This window comes from Rattus norvegicus, chromosome 5 (genome assembly GCF_036323735.1).
Source record: "Rattus norvegicus strain BN/NHsdMcwi chromosome 5, GRCr8, whole genome shotgun sequence".
NCBI lineage: Eukaryota > Metazoa > Chordata > Mammalia > Rodentia > Muridae > Rattus > Rattus norvegicus.
In genome coordinates this window covers 92,799,595-92,817,331 of record NC_086023.1, presented here as the reverse complement: position 1 = coordinate 92,817,331, position 17,737 = coordinate 92,799,595, and the positions used below count along the sequence as shown (strand labels likewise).

Below are 17,737 nucleotides of genomic sequence, written 5' to 3'. Positions count from 1 at the left end.
GGGTGTCATCAAAAGACTAAATCTTTGAATTTAGGCATATACAAGTGAGATGAATCATATATGAAAGGCAGAGATCAGATTTATAATAAGATCACAGAAAAAAATTCTTAAACTAAAGAAAGACACACTTATACAGGTACAAGAAGCAAACAGAACCCCTACTACACAAGATCAGAAAAGAAACACCATGAAAGAGAAAGGAAAACTAAAAACACAAACCTTCGAAAATACAATCTAAATACACCTTTCTATAATTTAATAACTTCTAAATAATGGTCTCAAGTTTCCAATAGAAAGAAATGGGTTACTTGATTGTATTAAGAAACAGAAATCCTGGTACAACCATTCTGGAAATCAGTCTGGAGGTTCCTCAGAAAATTGGACATTGAACTACCTGAGGACCCAGCTATACCTCTCTTGGGCATATACTCAACATATAAAAACGATACGTGGTCCACTATGTTCATAGCAGCCTTACTTATACTAGCCAGAAGCTGGAAAGAACCCAGATGCCCTTCAACAGAGGAATGGATACAGAATATGTGGTATATCTACACAATGGAATATTACTCAGCTATCAAAAACAATGACTTTATGAAATTCGTAGGCAAATGGTTGGAACTGGAAAATATCATCCTGAGTGAGGTAACCCAATCACAGAAAAACACACATGGTATGCACTCATTGATAAGTGGCTATTAGCCCAAATGCTTGAATTACCCTAGATGCCTATAACAAATGAAACTCAAGACGGATGATCAAAATGTGAATGCTTCACTCCTTCTTTAAAAGGGGAACAAGAATACCCTTGGCAGGGAATAGGGAGGCAAAGTTTAGAACAGAGGCAGAAGGAACACCCCCACATGTGGCCCATACATATACAGCCACCAAACTAGATAAGACGGATGAAGCAATGAAGTGCAGACTGACAGGAACCGGATGTAGATCTCTCCTGAGAGAAACAGTCAGAATACAGCAAATACACAGGCAAATGCCAGCAGCAAACCACTGAACTGAGAATGGGACCCCCGTTGAAGGAATCAGAGAAAGAACTGGAAGAGCTTGAAGGTGCTCGAGACCCCAAAAGTACAACAATGTCAAGCAATCAGAGCTTCCAGGGACTAAGCCACTACCCAAAGACTATACATGGACTGACCCTGGGCTCCAACCTCATAGGTAGCAATGAATAGCCTAGAAAGAGCAGCAGTGGAAGGGGAAGCCCTTGATCCTGCCAAGACTGAACCCCCAGTGAACGTGATTGTTGGGGGGAGGGTGGTAATGGGGGGAGGGTGGGGAGGGGAAGCCCATGTAGAAGGGGAGGGGGAGGGCTTAGGGGGATGTTGGCCCAGAAACCGGGAAGGGGAATAACAATCGAAATCTAAATAAGAAATACTCAAGTTAATGAAGATAAAAAAAAAAAAAGAAACAGAAATCAATGTTTTTATCGTAAACATGAGTCAACTTAAATGATAGGTCATACCCTAAAGTTAAAGACTAGAAGAGTGTATTCCAAGCAAATGGGTTAAAGAAGGAAGTAGCTGTTGTCATATGATAAATTAGATGTCAAACTAATACTAATAGAAAGTGCCAAAGAAGGGTACTTCATTCTAATCAAGGGATCAATTAATTAAGAAAATGTGACAATATCAAACATATATGCACCAAACTCTGGTGCATTCAATTTCATAAAAGCATACTAATGGAATTAAAGACATTTTAAAACAAACAGTAATAGTAGGGAATTTCAGTGTCCCACTTTCTCCAATTGATAGGTCATCTGGACAGAAAATAAACAGAAATGTGAGAATTAAATCTTATATCAAAGGAGTCTAACAGATCTGTACAGATTACTCTATCTAAACACTGCAGAATATACTCAGAATATACTTTTTACACAAGTGTACATAGAAGCTTCTTTTAAAAAAGGCCACATGCTCTTGCTCTTGCTCTTGTTCTCTCTTGCTCTTCCTTTCTTCCCCCTTTGTCACTTCTCTCCCCATTCTCCTCCCCACTTCTCTCCACGTGCTCAGGGCTGGCCTCTACTCCTCTCCTCCACTCTTTTTTTTCTCTCTCTTGTCCCTCTCTCTTGTCTCGTCCTTTCATTAAACCTCTCCATGTGGAAAAAAATAAAAATAAAAAAGACCACACATGCTGGGGCAAAAACCAAACCTTAACAAACATTCTTGACAGAAACACAAAATTACTTCCTAAAATTCATAAAGAAGCAGAAGTCAGATACCCCAAGCAATACTGGTCAAATAGTAATGTTAGAAGGAGTGCCATCTCAGACTTCAAGATATATTATAGAATTGTAGTAATAAAAACTATAAGGTATTGACCCAAAACTAGTCATGTAAACAAATGGAATCAAATACACAAGACCTAAACATGAGTTGCACATAACAACAACCATCTAGTATTTAACAAAGAGGCTAAAAGCAATACATATGAGAAAAAAGATAGCATCTTCAACAAACGATGTTGGGGAAACTAGATATTAGGATGCAGAAGAATGAAGGTAGGCCTCTATGTATCACCATGTACAAAAATTAACTCCAAGTTGTTCAAGAACCTCAATTTGAAACCTGAAGTGCTAAAACATTATCAGTACACCACTAGGTATAGCTGCAAGAACTTTTTGAATAGTACTCCGTGTATTAAAATAATTGATATATAAGGCCTCATAAAATGATATGATAGGTCATATACCATGTCTATACTACTCTGTGGCAGGACTTGATATTCTGCTCCATACATACTTACTCAGCTTTGTTTGCTGTGGCCCTATTTATGGTACCTAAGAAATGAAAATAATTTAATTGTCCTTTAACAGATAAATGGATAATGAAAATGAAGCACACGTATACTATGGAATACTATCCAGCTGTAAAGAAAAATGAAGTCATAAAATAAGTAAATAGATAAGTAGATGGACTTAGGAAAGATTATATTGAATGAGTTAACCTGGACCCAGAAAGAAAGACATCACAACTTTTCTCTTATTTGATCTCCTCAACACCAAATCCTCAGAAACAAGTATGCAACATAGATACCAGGAAAGCGTGATGGTACTACAGGGTATGAGGGGCTGAGAGGTGAATAGCAGTATATGGGTAAAGTAAAGCTCACAACAAAAAAATGGGAGGAGGGCACTAACCAGGAAAGGTAGAAGGAAGTCTTTACAGAAGCAGAAGTAATGAGTGGTGACAACCAATACCAAGATTGTTTGATAGAGCCTGAAGAAACTATTGTTTTTCATTTACCTAGAATTATACAATTATACATAACACACACACACACACACACACACACACACACACACACACACACACACACACTTGGGCTGACAATGCTTCCATAAGAGCTATAGACTAACAAAAATCACAGTATCAGGTATGAGACATCTCCCTTTGAGTGGTTATTCAGAATTCTGCTGCTGCTACTGTTGCCTTTCAGAGGTTAAAGGTATCACTTTATTTCTAAAGACACTATACATTTATGACAGAGAACTCAGATTATTTTTATTTAAACTGGATCTGGCCTGAAATCCTCCTTCCTGTGTTCTAACTTTCATCATACCAGAAAATACTATGAAACATTTCTAGAGAAATGTTTTAGTAAAGTTTTTAAAGTGGTAAAACCATGATCAAAAGCAACTTGGGGAGGAACGTGTTTATCTCTTAAACTTCCAAGTAAGGGTCTATCACTGAGGGAAGAAAAGGCAGACCAAGGACCTGGAAGCAAGAAGCGAAGCAGCGGCCATGAAATAGCAGGGCCCACTGGCTTGCTTCTTATGACTTTCTTATGGCACCTAGGGCCAACCCAGGGGTGTCGTTGCCCATAACTAGCTAGGCCTCCCACATTAATCAGCAATCAAGAAAATGCTCAACAAGATTTTCCACAGGCTAAGCAGATGAGGCATTTTCCCAATTTACATTTCCTCTTCCTAAATGATTCTAGCTTGTTTCAAGTTTGACTTAAAAGCTAACCAGTACAGGAGGGAAATGTAATGGTCCCATTGAGCTGCAACATTCAAGAATTATAAGAATGACCAGCAGGACAGATATCTACAAAGGTGCAACAACTGTTTGTTGAACATAAAGTTCACTCAACAGGAGTGAAATTGTGAACAGAACTATAAAACTAGCCAACTTTCCCAGAACTGTTGAGGTCATGGATCTTAGACGAGTATCTATGACTACCACTTTGCTAGGCCAACAAAACTTCTACCTACACTCTAAAATTTATCCTTATATCCACAGACGAATGTAGGCACCATCCTTCATTAATGAAACATCTCTTTAAAGCAAAAGGAGACCCTCATAAAAAAACCACAATTGGACATAATGCAAAGACCAAGTATCATGAGGAATCTAGTCCCAGTGGATGCATCCTAAAGGTTACTGCATCTAAGGGAACATTGGGTAAAGGCTTGCAGAAAGATTACAAGGTGCAGGATACCATATGTCCACTGTGAAACAATCTCCCATAGAAATGGCATTTACAAGACCTAAACAATGGCAGTATTACTAACTGAGAAGAAGGAAATTTTTACAGAACCCTACCTCTATGTAAAGAACTTCAGGAACTGTGGAAAAGGAGAATTAGCATTTCTCAGGGATGAGTCCCCTTATTGGTAATTCAATAGAAAGTGATCCGCCTTGAAACAATATACACACAAACAATAAAAACAGACTCAGGAGGTTGTATTTATATTCTTATGCATACATATACATATATATGCAACCATAATGATAAAAGAACAAAGGTATTAGTTGATATTGTGGATGGGGTACATGAAAAAAGTTGGAGAGTGGAGACTTGGGGGAGAGGTTGGAAGGAGAAAGGGAAGGAGGAAAGTGATTTAATTTTATTTTAATTAAAAAAATGTCTTTTTAAAAATTCAGGAACAACCAAGAGGTGGATTCTTGCCTCTAGGAGGTGCTAATCCATTCACACCCCATAATCATGGGTCTTAGAACCTTGAGATGTAGTAGACTGGAAGAGGGAATCCTAGAAATAATTAGATTCTAAACTCTGATGCTCACAATGCTTAGTTCTGATACAACCTTTGCAGAATGTGCGTGCCATATGAGGTCATGGGAGAAGTTCATACCTACCTATCTGAACAAGTGCAGCTAAAGGACATCAAGCCTGTTTGAGTGCATAGAAACACATAGATAGACACCATTACCACAACCACCACCACCAGCAGCAGCAGCACCAGTTGAGGCAGCAGCAGTAGCAGCTTGCAAGACCAAAAACACGTATCTCCCAAGGAAGGGAGCAGCTAATAAAAATACTAAGCAACACTCCTCCTTCTCCAACTTGACCACATGAATAGTCGCCAAAATTCTAAGCTCTTTAACCCAAGACCTAGCTTCCCGAGGGACCCGTTTGCTAATCTTTTCCCTGAAACACGAATTTCATGTTTCTTTTGAGGTAGCTCCAGATCAATACAACGTGCACCCCATCCCTCAAGGCTGGAGCCTAAGATTTCTAGGAAACTTGGAGAAGTCCATTACCACCTTAGAGAAGTCAGACTGCTGTACAGTCAGACTGCAGGGTACAAGAATCAGGTTCCCAAACCGCCTGGGCGCGGGAAACAAGAGCGAACCCTGGCTGGTGGAGTCCTTTCCCACGTGGTGGATGAGAAAGAAGGCGAGGGGGTAGCATGCTAGGGTCTCCCTTGGCACTGTGGCTTCTACGTCCTGGTGAGTTAGGCTCCAAAGGGACCAGTACATCTCCAAGCAGGAGACATTTGCTTACAGCCTCAGCCTAGGAACAACGTGAAGTGAGCCCAGGGAACATGTCAGGGTAGGGGGCTGAGGTAAGGATAACAAAATAGCAGATGACTACAGAGGGCCAAAGCCCCTATCTTGAGGACTGAGGTAAATCCCGCATTCCAGCCGGGTTTCTCTGATGAGATGGGTTTCCCACCAGCGCCTGCTTACCCTCAGAGCCCCCTCACTCACTCCTGCACCTTGCAAATACCGCACCCCCTGCAGCCTCCTCCCGTGCCACCGCACCTGGATACGGCAGGAGACCTCCGAGTCGTCCAGCAGTCGAATGGTGCATTTCATCTCCTGGTTGAGCGATTTGATACTGGAGCTCCGAAAGTGAATCATTTTCATAGTCCTTCTGCCTCTCGGCGCACAGTGACAAGAAGCGAACATACACAGCAGAACGCGGGAGCCAGCCGGAGGAGGCGCGGGGCCCGCGCGGCCCTGGTCCACGCGGACATTCACACGTTCTCAATACAGTCGCGGCTCCGGGTGCAGCTCGGCCCGGAGACGGCGGCAGCGCAGGGCGCCTGCGGCCACCAGCGGCGAGTGGCGAGGAGAGCCCGTCCCTCCCTCTCTTCTTCACACGCTCCAATCCCCGCCCTCTTCCGTGGCTAGCTCAGAGGGCAACTCCCTTGGCTTGGACTTGAGGATGAGGGCGGTAGGAGACCCTTCTAGGTCTCGCGACTGGAGGAGTCGCAAGACCTACTGTATCCTGACGCCCAGCAACACAGGCGGGGGCCACCTCCAGGGCTGCTGCTGCGTCAGGCTAGGCCCTGATGCTTTCCTCCCGCTGGCTGCCTCCTCCCTCCTCCCATCGTGGTTGCTAGATGGTCCCTGCCCTGCTTCCCTCGGACTCAAAGGCGCCCTGCATTGTGAATTCCCGGATCCTGGCGGCCAGCAAAGAGTGGAGAACAACCCACACACTCTCAAGGGAATTCCACTCTTGGAGAGGACTGTTGGGCTGGTAGGGATTCTCAAACAATGGCACGAGGCACAAGCATTGCACATGCACACGGCCGTGGTAACAGTCTCAGATATCCCTGGCAGATTTTAAAGTTAATATAAACTGAGATCACCTCCCCTTTTCCCTCCTTACATAGGAATTGTCTTTCTTAAGCAGTGTGATTTTTTTTATGACACTATCTCCTTAGACCCCAACTAGAAGCCCTATTCTGCCCCACCCTCTTTAGCAAGCCTCCTCCACCGCCAACTGCATAGGAATCTAGTAGGAGTCTAATGACAAAGCCATCTCCTATCCTATTTTAGTCTCTCCTCTGGGTGCTGGAAACCCCGGAATTCTCTGTTGCTCTCCAGGAATTCATTGTCATCCCAACATGCTCTTGTCGCTGTGTGAAATGCTCTAGGTTCAAGGGGTGGCAAAGAGGTTGCAGTAGTTACAGGTAGGTAGAACTTCAAGATGGAGGGAGGGGTATTAGTAAACAGGAATTAAATGAAAGCTGTTTTGCTCTGCTGTTTCTTTTTTAGTGAGGAAAGAATGATTGATGCTAAGAAGACTTGTTGTTAGCTGTCAATTCTTCAGTCGTTTGCCACATATGCAGTCTCTTCATCCAAAGGGATACCCTGGGCTGTGAAGGGAAAAGTCTGGGAAGGGATTGGTTGTGGCTCGAAATACAACACACTTCGCATTCTCCCTGTCTATTTTTCCTCTGCTTCTCCAGCGCTGGTAATCACCCTACAATCAGGCATCTATCTGCTTCTCTTTCAGCTAAACTGCAAGAGCTATCAACCTACGACTGCCCCCAAACTCAGCACTAGAGATGATGATGCAGGAGGATGGAGAGTGTGAGGTCAGCCTGGATTGCTTAGTGAGACTGTATCAAATAACAATAGGAAGAGAGAGAGAGAGCATTTAGTATAACATTATATCTTAGTCACTGTTCTACTGCTGTGAAGAGACAGTCTGAGAAAGGTAACTCTTATAAAAGGAAGCATTTAATTGTGGGTTCGCTTGCAGTTTCAGAGGCTAGTCTGTTATCTTCATCGTGGGAGCATGGAGGAAGCATTGGCAGCATGCATGGCACAGGAGCAGTTGAAAACGACATCCTTATCTGTAAGTGACAGAGAGAGAGAGAGAGAGAGAGAGAGAGAGAGAGAGAGAGAGAGAGAGAGAGAGAGAGAAACAGAGACAGATGCTGTGCCCCCCTTTCAACCCTGGTGACCCTGTATTCACATGAACCTATATAAGCCATTCTTAATCAAACTGAACACAAATTATTATAGCTGAATTATGGCTTTGAAATAATTAGATAATTGCTTATGGGCTACCATAGAATAGGATCTGATAGATCAGATTTGAGGGTCATGGGATGATATAAATTATAGATATCAGTGATCAGTACAATGGCACATGAGCCACATTCCTACATGTAGTCAGGTAAGATGGTGTATTAGTTACTTTTTCATTACTGTGCTAAAACACTACAAGCAAGGTAGCTAGTAAAAGAAAGTATTTAATTGGGTTTACAGTTTCAGAGGGATAGAGTCCAGGATGACAAAGTGAAGGCCTGGCAGCAGGAACAGCTCAAAGCTTACATCTCTGAACCACAAATGGGAAGCACATTGGCAATGGCACCAGACTTTTGATACCTCAAAGCATGCCTCCATCCCCTTCACCATTGTCACCTATCTCAATCCTTGCTGTGCTGGCTACTCTTATGTCAACTTGATAAAAGCTAGAAATACATGATAAAACAGAATCTCAATTGAGAAATTGTCTTCATAAGAGCTAGCTGGAAGGGAATTCCTAAATTAGTGATTGATTTAGGATGGCCCTGCCCATTTTGGGTGGTTTTATCTGGTTCTAAGTTATATAAGAAAGCAGGCAGAACCAGCCAGGGTGAGTAAGTCAGTTAGGAAGCACCCTTTCATGGCCTCTGCATTAGCTCAGATTCTAGGTTCCTGCCCTGCCTTAGCTCCTGCCCTCACTCCCTTTGAGGAACTGTGAGTGAAATAAATCCGTTTGTTCCCAACTTCCTTTTAGTCAAGGTGTTTCTTCACCATAGCATTAGAAGCCAGAAGGAAGAAATTTCTCAAGCAGATCCATACACAGGGAATCAAGTGTTCAAACAAAAGATCATATGGGGGCATTCTCCTTCAAACAACCACATCCAAAGCTCCCTGACCTCCATATGCTCACAGCCATATCATAATGCAAAATGCATTCACTCCAACTTCAAATGCTCCTATAGCCTTTCACATGCTTAACACAGTTTAAAAGTCCAACATTTCTTCTGAGACTCAAAGTAGTCTCTTTACTGCAAGCCCCTGTAAAATTTAGGGCAAATGACATACTTCCAGCATACAATTTAAAAGAATATATATTACCATTCCAAAAATGAAGAGGGGGTCATAGTAAGAAAATACTGGATCAAAGCTGTACTGAAAACCTGCAGAGCAAACACCAAATCCCAATGGCCTTTGTCCATGGGCTTAGACAGCTTTACTCTTCTGGCTTTTTCCCTCCCTTGGGCTGGTTCAACTCCCTGTATGCGGTTCTCCTTGGCAGATACTTCACAACTCTGGCATATCCAAAAGCTTAGGGTCTCCACACCAATCAAGGCTTCACTTTCACAGGATCACATAATGTCTTCTCATGGCCTCCATGCAGGGATTCCACAACCGCAGGTTTGGCCTAGTGCTTCTCTGTAACCATGGAGGAAGATGCCATGACCCCTTTACCTACATATCCTTCATGACTCTGAAGCCAGCACCACGTGTGACACAATCAAGTCTGGCTACCAACTTGAAGTACACTTTGTCCCATTGAATCACACTTTCAGCCAATTGATCTGTTGAATTGATCTGTTGTTGCTTTTAAGAAATAGAAAATTCCTCAGGCCTTTTTCTTTCAGAAGTTGTAATCTTAGTTTGGTGATACCTTTTCCCTTTATTCCAATGCAGACCAGGCCTATCCTATCTCCTTATCTCTTTCAGAACATGCCTTGGCTCCAACTTTACATTTCCTGGTGCTCTTTTTCTCTTCAAGCAGTACATTTTCTATTTCTTTTTGCTCTACTTGCTTCCTACATTACAGACCTGCATTAGAGAGATTACTAGTAACCATGTAATGGAGTCAATATTATGTTGTCTTGACATCTCTGTTATGTTGCCTTGGTATCTCTTCCACCAAAGAAATCAGTCCACATAAATTCTTATGACAGGGCAACAGGACAACAGAAAGTAGCTTTTTTTTCCAAAACACAAGAATGTTCTATAACCAATGGCTAATATTGTTCTCTTTTGAAATCTCTTGTCTGCATTGCTCTCTACACCATTCCCTTTCAGGCTCCTATTAGGAGGCCTTTATTAAGCTCTTTCTACAATATTCAATTGCTTTTGTAATCTAAAATCCCAGCATTTTTCATAGTTCTTCAAAACACAACTCAGTCACTTTCTTCCCAGTATTAGCCTACTTCCTGGTATCAACTTTTGTCTTAGTTTTTCATTTCTGTGTTAAATCAGTATGGACAAGGCATCTTATAAAAATAAAACATTTAATTGTGCTTAGAGAATTTAATGTTTGAGAGAATTTAATGGCACAATGAATGCATGGTGGCAGGTATAGCTGAAAATTTACACCTCTAAAACACAAAAAGAAGGCACTGGGAGTGCTGGGAGACTTCTGAAACCTTAAAATCACTCTTAATTCCATGCTTCCCCAAACAAGGCCACATCTCACAATCCTTCCCAAATGGTACCAACCAGGGACCAAATTTTCAAATATATGAGCCTATGGAGGCCATTCTCATTCAAACCACCAAACTGAGAAACATCATCTATAGCCCCAAGGGGGACATTATATGCTTTGAAACAAGAACACAATCTACCATGTATTGGTATTCCTCTCTGCTATCATTATAAGGAGTCACTCTTCTGTATTCTACTCTGCTCCAATATTTTATCTCTATCAGGTTTTATGAATATTATAGGTATTGCTTAGAATAATTCTCTTTACTGGCACATAAAAAAGCAAATGGTGGGCTTGACAAGAGGTCTCAGTGGATAAATAGATTACATATGTAAGTCTAGTCATGGGACAGTTAGATCATAAAAACAAGTAAAGAAAAATGACTCCAAAACTGTTCTGTGACCTCTAAATATATATCATAGTACACACACACACACACACACACACACACACACACACACAAACACACAGAAAGAGACATACACAAGCACACACACACACACACACACACACAGAGAGAGAGAGAGAGAGAGAGAGAGAGAGAGAGAGAGAGAGAGAGAGAGAGAGAGAGATCATGCATACATACTCACAGGAGAGGATGAGGATGAGGATAAACTTTAAAAAGTAAATGAGTGGATAGAATCAGGCTTCTGTGATCTAGGGGAGGAATATGACACCAAAGCAGAGAGTTTTGTTCTGACATTTAGGGAAAACAATGACAACTTGAACAGGTGTCTCACACCACATGGTGGAGTAATCATAAATTTCATTGAGAGTGTCTATAGGGTTAACATTTACAAATAGGTTCTAAGTTGGGTTGTCTTTGAATTAGTCCAAATTGTTGCCAATGCTCTGGAGAAGGAGATGGATAACTGTTAGAGGTAAAAATTCTGAGGAGCTGATGACAAAAACTACCTAATTGAGGGTGCCACAAACTAGTTAGAGAGGTTTTTAAAAACTATTTGTAGAAAGGTGAACATTTAACTTTTTTTTAATTCTAATTAATCTTCTTTTTAAACACTCCAGATTTTATCCCCCTCCCGGTCCACCTCTGACTGTTCCATATCCCATACCTCCTCCCCAAGACCCTGTCTCCACCAGGATGGTGGAGACACCACCCCCTAACCCCCACCTCACCAGACCCCTAAACTACCTGGACCCTCCTGAGGTTTCTTGAGGGTTAGGTGCATCTTCTCTGACTGAACCCAGAACGGGCAGTCCTCTGCTGTATATGTGTTGGGGGCTTCATATCAGCTGGTGTATGCTACCTGGTTGGTGGTCCAGTGTCTGAGAGCTCTCAGGGGTCCAGGTTAATTGAGACTGTTGGTCCTCCTACAGGGTTGCCCTCCTCCTCAGCTTCTTCTGGCTTTTCCTTAATTCAACCACAGTGGTCAGCAGCTTCTGTTCATTGGTTGAGTATAAATATTGGCATCTGACTCTTTCAGCTGCTTGTTGGGTGTTTTGGGGGGCAGTCATGATAGATCTCTTTATGTGAGCCCTCCATAGCATTAGTAATAGTGTCAGACCTTGAGACCTAACCTTGAGCTGGATACTACTTTAGACCTATAGCTGGACCTCCTTTTCCTCAGGCTGTTCTCCATTTTTGTCCCTGAAGTTCTTTCAGACAGGAACTATTATGGGTCAGAGTTTTGACTGTGGGATGGCAACCCGATCTTTCACTTGATGCCCAGTCTTTCTGCTGGAGGGTGGGTTCTACAAGTTCTCTCTCCCCACTTTAGGGCATTTCATCTTTAAGTCCTTAGAGTCTTTCATTTCCCAGGTCTCTGTTACATTCTGGAGGCTCCCCTCCAACCTCCTATTTCGCAAAGTTGCCTGTTGCCATTCTTTCTGCTGGCCCTCAGGTCTTCAGTTCTTTTCTCTCTCCCAATACCTGATCATGTTTCCCTCTTCCCCTCGCTGTCCTCTTTCCCACCCAGGTCCCTCCCAACCTTCTCCCTTTTGATTGCTTTCTTCTCTCTCCCAAGTGGAATTGAGGCATCCTCACTTAGGCCCTTTGGCTTGCTTACCTTTTGAGTTCTGTGGACTGTAACTTGGGTGTTCTGTACTTTTTGTTTTGACTAATATCCACTTATTAGTGAGTACATAACATGCATGTCCTCTTGGGCCTGGGTTACTTTACTCAGGATGAAATTTTCAAGTTCCATCCATTTGCCTGCAAAACTCAGTATGTCCTCATTCCTAACAGGTGAGTAGTATTGCACTGTGTAAATGAACCACATTATCTGTATCCATTCTTCTGTCATGGGACATCTGAGTTGTTTCCAGGTTCTGACTTTCACAAACAAGACTGCTGGGAACATAGTGGAACACATGTCCCTGTGGCCTGGTGGGGCATCTTTTAGGTATATTTCCATGAATGGTAAAGTTGGGTCTTAAGGTAGATCTATTTCCAATTTTCTAATGAATCTCCAGCTTGATTTCCAGAGTGGTTTTGCCAGTTTGCCATCCTACCAGCAATGGAGGAGTGTTCTTCTTTTCAACATCCTTGTCAACATGAACTGTCACCTGAGGTTTTGATTGGTATAAGGTGGAATCTCAGGGTCATTTGATTTCCATTTCTCTGATCACTAAGGACTTTGAATGTCTTTAGTTAAGTCTCAGTCCTTTGAGATTCCTCTGCTGTGAATTCTCTGTTTTGTTCTATACCCCACTTTTTGATTGTGTTATTTGGTTTTTTTGCTGGTTAGCTTCTTGAGTTCTTCATATATTTTGGATATTAGCCCACTGTCAGATGTGGGGTTAGTGAAGATTTTTTTCCCAACCTGTTGCCATTTGTCTTATTGATTATTCCCTTGCCTTATAGAAGCTTTCCAATTTCACGAGGTCCCATTTATCAATGTTCGATCTTAGAGCATGAGCCATTGGAGTTCTGTTTAGGAAATTTCCCCCTGTGTCAATGAGTTCAAGTCTCTTTCTCATGTTTTCTATTTGATTCGATGTATTTGGTTTTATGATGAGGTTCTTGATCCACTTAGATTTGAGCTTTGTGCAAGGAGCCAAATATGGGTATATTTTTATTTTTCTACATACAGACAGCCAGTTAATTCAGCACCATTTATTGAAGATGCTTTCTTTTTTCCATTATATATTTTTGGCTTCTTTGTTAGATCAAGTGCCCATAAGTGTGTGGTTTTATTTCTGGGTCTTCAATTCTATTCCATTTGTCAACCTGTCTGTGTACTAGTATCATGCAGTTTTTATCACTATCACTAGAAGTATAGCTTGAGGTAAGGGATGGTGATTTCCCCAGTAATTCTTTTATTGTCAAGAATTGTTTTTGCTCTTCTGGGTTTTTAACCTTTCCAGATGAAATTGAGAGTTTCTCTTTCCATGTCTTTGAAAAATTGTGTTGGGATTTTGATTGAGATTGCACTGAATCTGTAAATTGCCTATTGTAGGATGGCCATTATACTATGCTAATTCTGTCAATCCATGAGCATGAGAGATTTCTCCATTTTCTGAAATCCTTGATTTCTTTCTTGGGAGACTTGAAGTTATTGTCATACAGATCTTTCACTTGTTTGGTTAGATTTACCCCAAGATGTTTTATATTATTGGTGGCTATTGTGAAGGGTTTTTTTTTCTAATTTCTTTCTCAGACTGTTTATCATTTGCATAAAGGAAAGCTACTGATTTTATTTGAGTTAATTTTATATTGGGCTACTTTTCTGAAGTTGCTTATCAGCTGGAGAAATTCTCTGGTAGAATTTTTGGGGTTGCTTATGTATGTTATCATATCATCTGCAAATAGTGATACCTTTATTTCTTCTTTGCCAATTTATAATCTCTTGATCTGTTTTTGTTGTCTTATTGTTCCAGCTAGCACTTTGAGTACTATATTCAATAGATATGGGGAGAGTGGGCATCCTTGTCTTGTCAGCAATTTTAGTGGCATTCCTTCAAATATCTCTCCATTTAATTTTATATTTTCTGTTGGTTTGCAGTAAATTGTTTTTATTTTGTTTAGGTATGGGTATTGAATTCCTGATCTCTTCAATATTTTTAACATGAAGGAGTGTTGGATTTTGTCACATTCTTTTTCTGAATCTAAGGAAATGGTTATATGATTTTTTTCTTTCAGTTTGGTTTGGTTTTATAGTGGATTTTGTTAACAGATTTTCTTATATCGAACCAACCTTTCATCCCAGAGAAGAAGCCTACTTGATCGTGGTGAATGATGGTTTTGATGTGTTCTTGGGTTCTGTTTGCAACAATTTTTTTTTTTTGGTTTTTTTTTTTTTTTGGTTCTTTTTTTTTCGGAGCTGGGGACCGAACCCAGGGCCTGGCGCTTCCTAGGTAAGCGCTCTACCACTGAGCTAAATCCCCAGCCCCGCAACAATTTTATTGAGTATTTTTGAATCGATATTTATAAGCAAAAGAGGTCTGAAGGTCTAATTTTTGGTTGCATACTTGTGTGGTTTAGGTGTCAGAGAAATTGTGAATTCATAGAATGAATTAGGTAGTGTTCCTTCTGTTTCTATTTTATGGAATAGTTTGAGGAATATTGGCACTCAGTCTTCTTTGAAGGTCTGATAGAATTCTGCATTAAATCTGTCTGTCACTGAGCCTTCCTTTCTTTCTTTCTTTCCTTCCTTCCTTCCCTCCTTCCTTCCTTCAATCCTTTCTTTTTTTATTTTTTATTTGGTAAGTTTTTTTTCCTTTTTTTTTTATTAACTTGAGTATTTCTTATATACATTTCGAGTGTTATTCCCTTTCAAGGTTTCTGGGCAAACATCCCCCTCCCCCCTCCCCTTCCTTATGAGTGTTCCCCTCCCAACCCTCCCCCCATTGCCGCCCTCCCCCCCACAGTCTAGTTCACTGGGGGTTCAGTCTTAGCAGGACCCAGGGCTTCCCCTTCCACTGGTGATCTTACTAGGATATTCATTGCTACCTATGAGGTCAGAGTCCAGGGTCAGTCCGTGTATAGTCTTTAGGTAGTGGCTTAGTCCCTGGAAGCTCTGGTTGCTTGGCATTGTTGTACATATGGGGTTTCGAGCCCCTTCAAGCTCTTCCAGTTCTTTCTCTGATTCCTTCAACGGGGGTCCTATTCTCAGTTCAGTGGTTTGCTGCTGGCATTCGCCTCTGTATTTGCTGTATTCTGGCTGTGTCTCTCAGGAGAGATCTACATCCGGCTCCTGTCAGTCTGCACTTTGCTTCATCCATCTTGTCTAATTGGGTGGCTGTATGTATGGGCCACATGTGGGGCAGGCTCTGAATGGGTGTTCCTTCAGTCTCTGTTTTAATCTTTGCCTCTCTTTTCCCTGCCAAGGGTATTCTTGTTCCCCTTTTAAAGAAGGAGTGAAGCATTCACATTTTGATCATCCGTCTTGAGTTTCATTTGTTCTAGGCATCTAGGGTAATTCAAGCATTTGGGCTAATACCCACTTATCAATGAGCGCATACCATGTATGTCTTTCTGTGATTGGGTTACCTCACTCAGGATGATATTTTCCAGTTCCTACCATTTGCCTATGAATTTCATAAAGTCATTGTTTTTGATAGCTGAGTAATATTCCATTGTGTAGATGTACCACATTTTCTGTATCCATTCCTCTGTTGAAGGGCATCTGGGTTCTTTCCAGCTTCTGGCTATTATAAATAAGGCTGCAATGAACATAGTGGAGCACTTGTCTTTTTTATATGTTGGGGCATCTTTTGGGTATATGCCCAAGAGAGGTATAGCTGGATCCTCAGGTAGTTCAATGTCCAATTTTCTGAGGAACCTCCAGACTGATTTCCAGAATGGTTGTACCAGTCTGCAATCCCACCAACAATGGAGGAGTGTTCCTCTTTCTCCACATCCTCACAAGCATCGGCTGTCACCTGACTTTTTTTTTTTTATTAACTTGAGTATTTCTTATATACATTTCAAGTGTTATTCCCTTTCCCGGTTTCCGGGCAAACATCCCCCTCCCCCCTCCCCTTCCGTATGGGTGTTCCCCTCCCAACCCTCCCCCCGTTGCCGCCCTCCCCCCATAGTCTAGTTCACTGGGGGTTCAGTCCTAGCAGGACCCAGGGCTTCCCCCTCCACTGGTGCTCCCACCAGGATATTCTTTGCTACCTATGGGGTCAGAGTCCAGGGTCAGTCCATGTATAGTCTTTAGGTAGTGGCTTAGTCCCTGGAAGCTCTGGTTGCTTACCATTGTTGTACATATGGGGTCTCGAGCCCCTTCAAGCTCTTCCAGTTCTTTCTCTGATTCCTTCAACGGGGGTCCTATTCTCAGTTCAGTGGTTTGCTGCTGACATTCGCCTCTGTATTTGCTGTATTCTGGCTGTGTCTCTCAGGAGCGATCTACATCCGGCTCCTGTCGGTCTGCACTTCTTTGCTTCATCCATCTGAATTCCTATTCTTTCCAGGACTTTTATCATGAAGGAGTGTTGAATTTTGTCAAATGCTTTCTCAGCATCTAATGAAATGATCATGTGGTTTTGTTCTTTCAGTTTGTTTATATAATGGATCACGTTGATGGTTTTCCATATATTAAACCATCCCTGCATGCCTGGGATGAAGCCTACTTGATCATGGTGGATGATTGTTTTGATGTGCTCTTGGATTCGGTTTGCCAGAATTTTATTGAGTATTTTTGCGTCGATATTCATAAGGGAAATTGGTCTGAAGTTCTCTTTCTTTGTTGAGTCTTTGTGTGGTTTAGGGATAAGAATAATTGTGGCTTCATAGAAGGAATTTGGTAGTGATAGATCTGTTTCAATTTTGTGGAATAGTTTGGATAATATTGGTATGAGGTCTTCTATGAAGGTTTGATAGAATTCTGCACTAAACCCGTCTGGAACTGGGCTCTTTTTGGTTGGGAGACCTTTAATGACTGCTTCTATTTCCTTAGGAGTTATGGGGTTGTTTAACTTGTTTATCTGCTCCTGATTTAACTTCAGTACCTGGTATCTGTCTAGGAAATTGTCCATTTCCTGTAGATTTTCAAGTTTTGTTGAATATAGGCTTTTATAGTAAGATCTGTTGGTTTTTTGAATTTCCTCTGAATCTGTAGTTATGTCTCCCTTTTCATTTCTGATTTTGTTAATTTGGACACACTCTCTGTGTCCTCTCCTTAGTCTGGCTAAGGGTTTATCTATCTTGTTGATTTTCTCAAAGAACCAATGTTTGGTTCTGTTGATTCTTTCTATGGCCCTTTTTTTTTCTACTTGGTTGATTTCAGCTCTGAGTTTGATTATTTCCTGCCTTCTACTCCTCCTGTGTGTATTTGCT

General features: G+C 41.6%; 1 protein-coding gene across 2 annotated transcripts in view; it reads right to left on the bottom strand.

Moving 5' to 3' along the window:
- The window catches only part of Frmd3 (FERM domain containing 3), a 266,338-nt gene extending 259,995 nt beyond the window's left edge, over positions 1 to 6,343 (bottom strand). For both annotated transcript variants that reach the window (NM_001415820.1, NM_001415819.1), the window contains 1 exon segment: positions 6,030 to 6,343. In NM_001415820.1, coding sequence (NP_001402749.1) covers positions 6,030 to 6,176 — 147 coding nt within the window. In that variant the 5' untranslated portion in view covers positions 6,177 to 6,343.
- Positions 6,344 to 17,737: the final 11,394 nt, after the last annotated feature.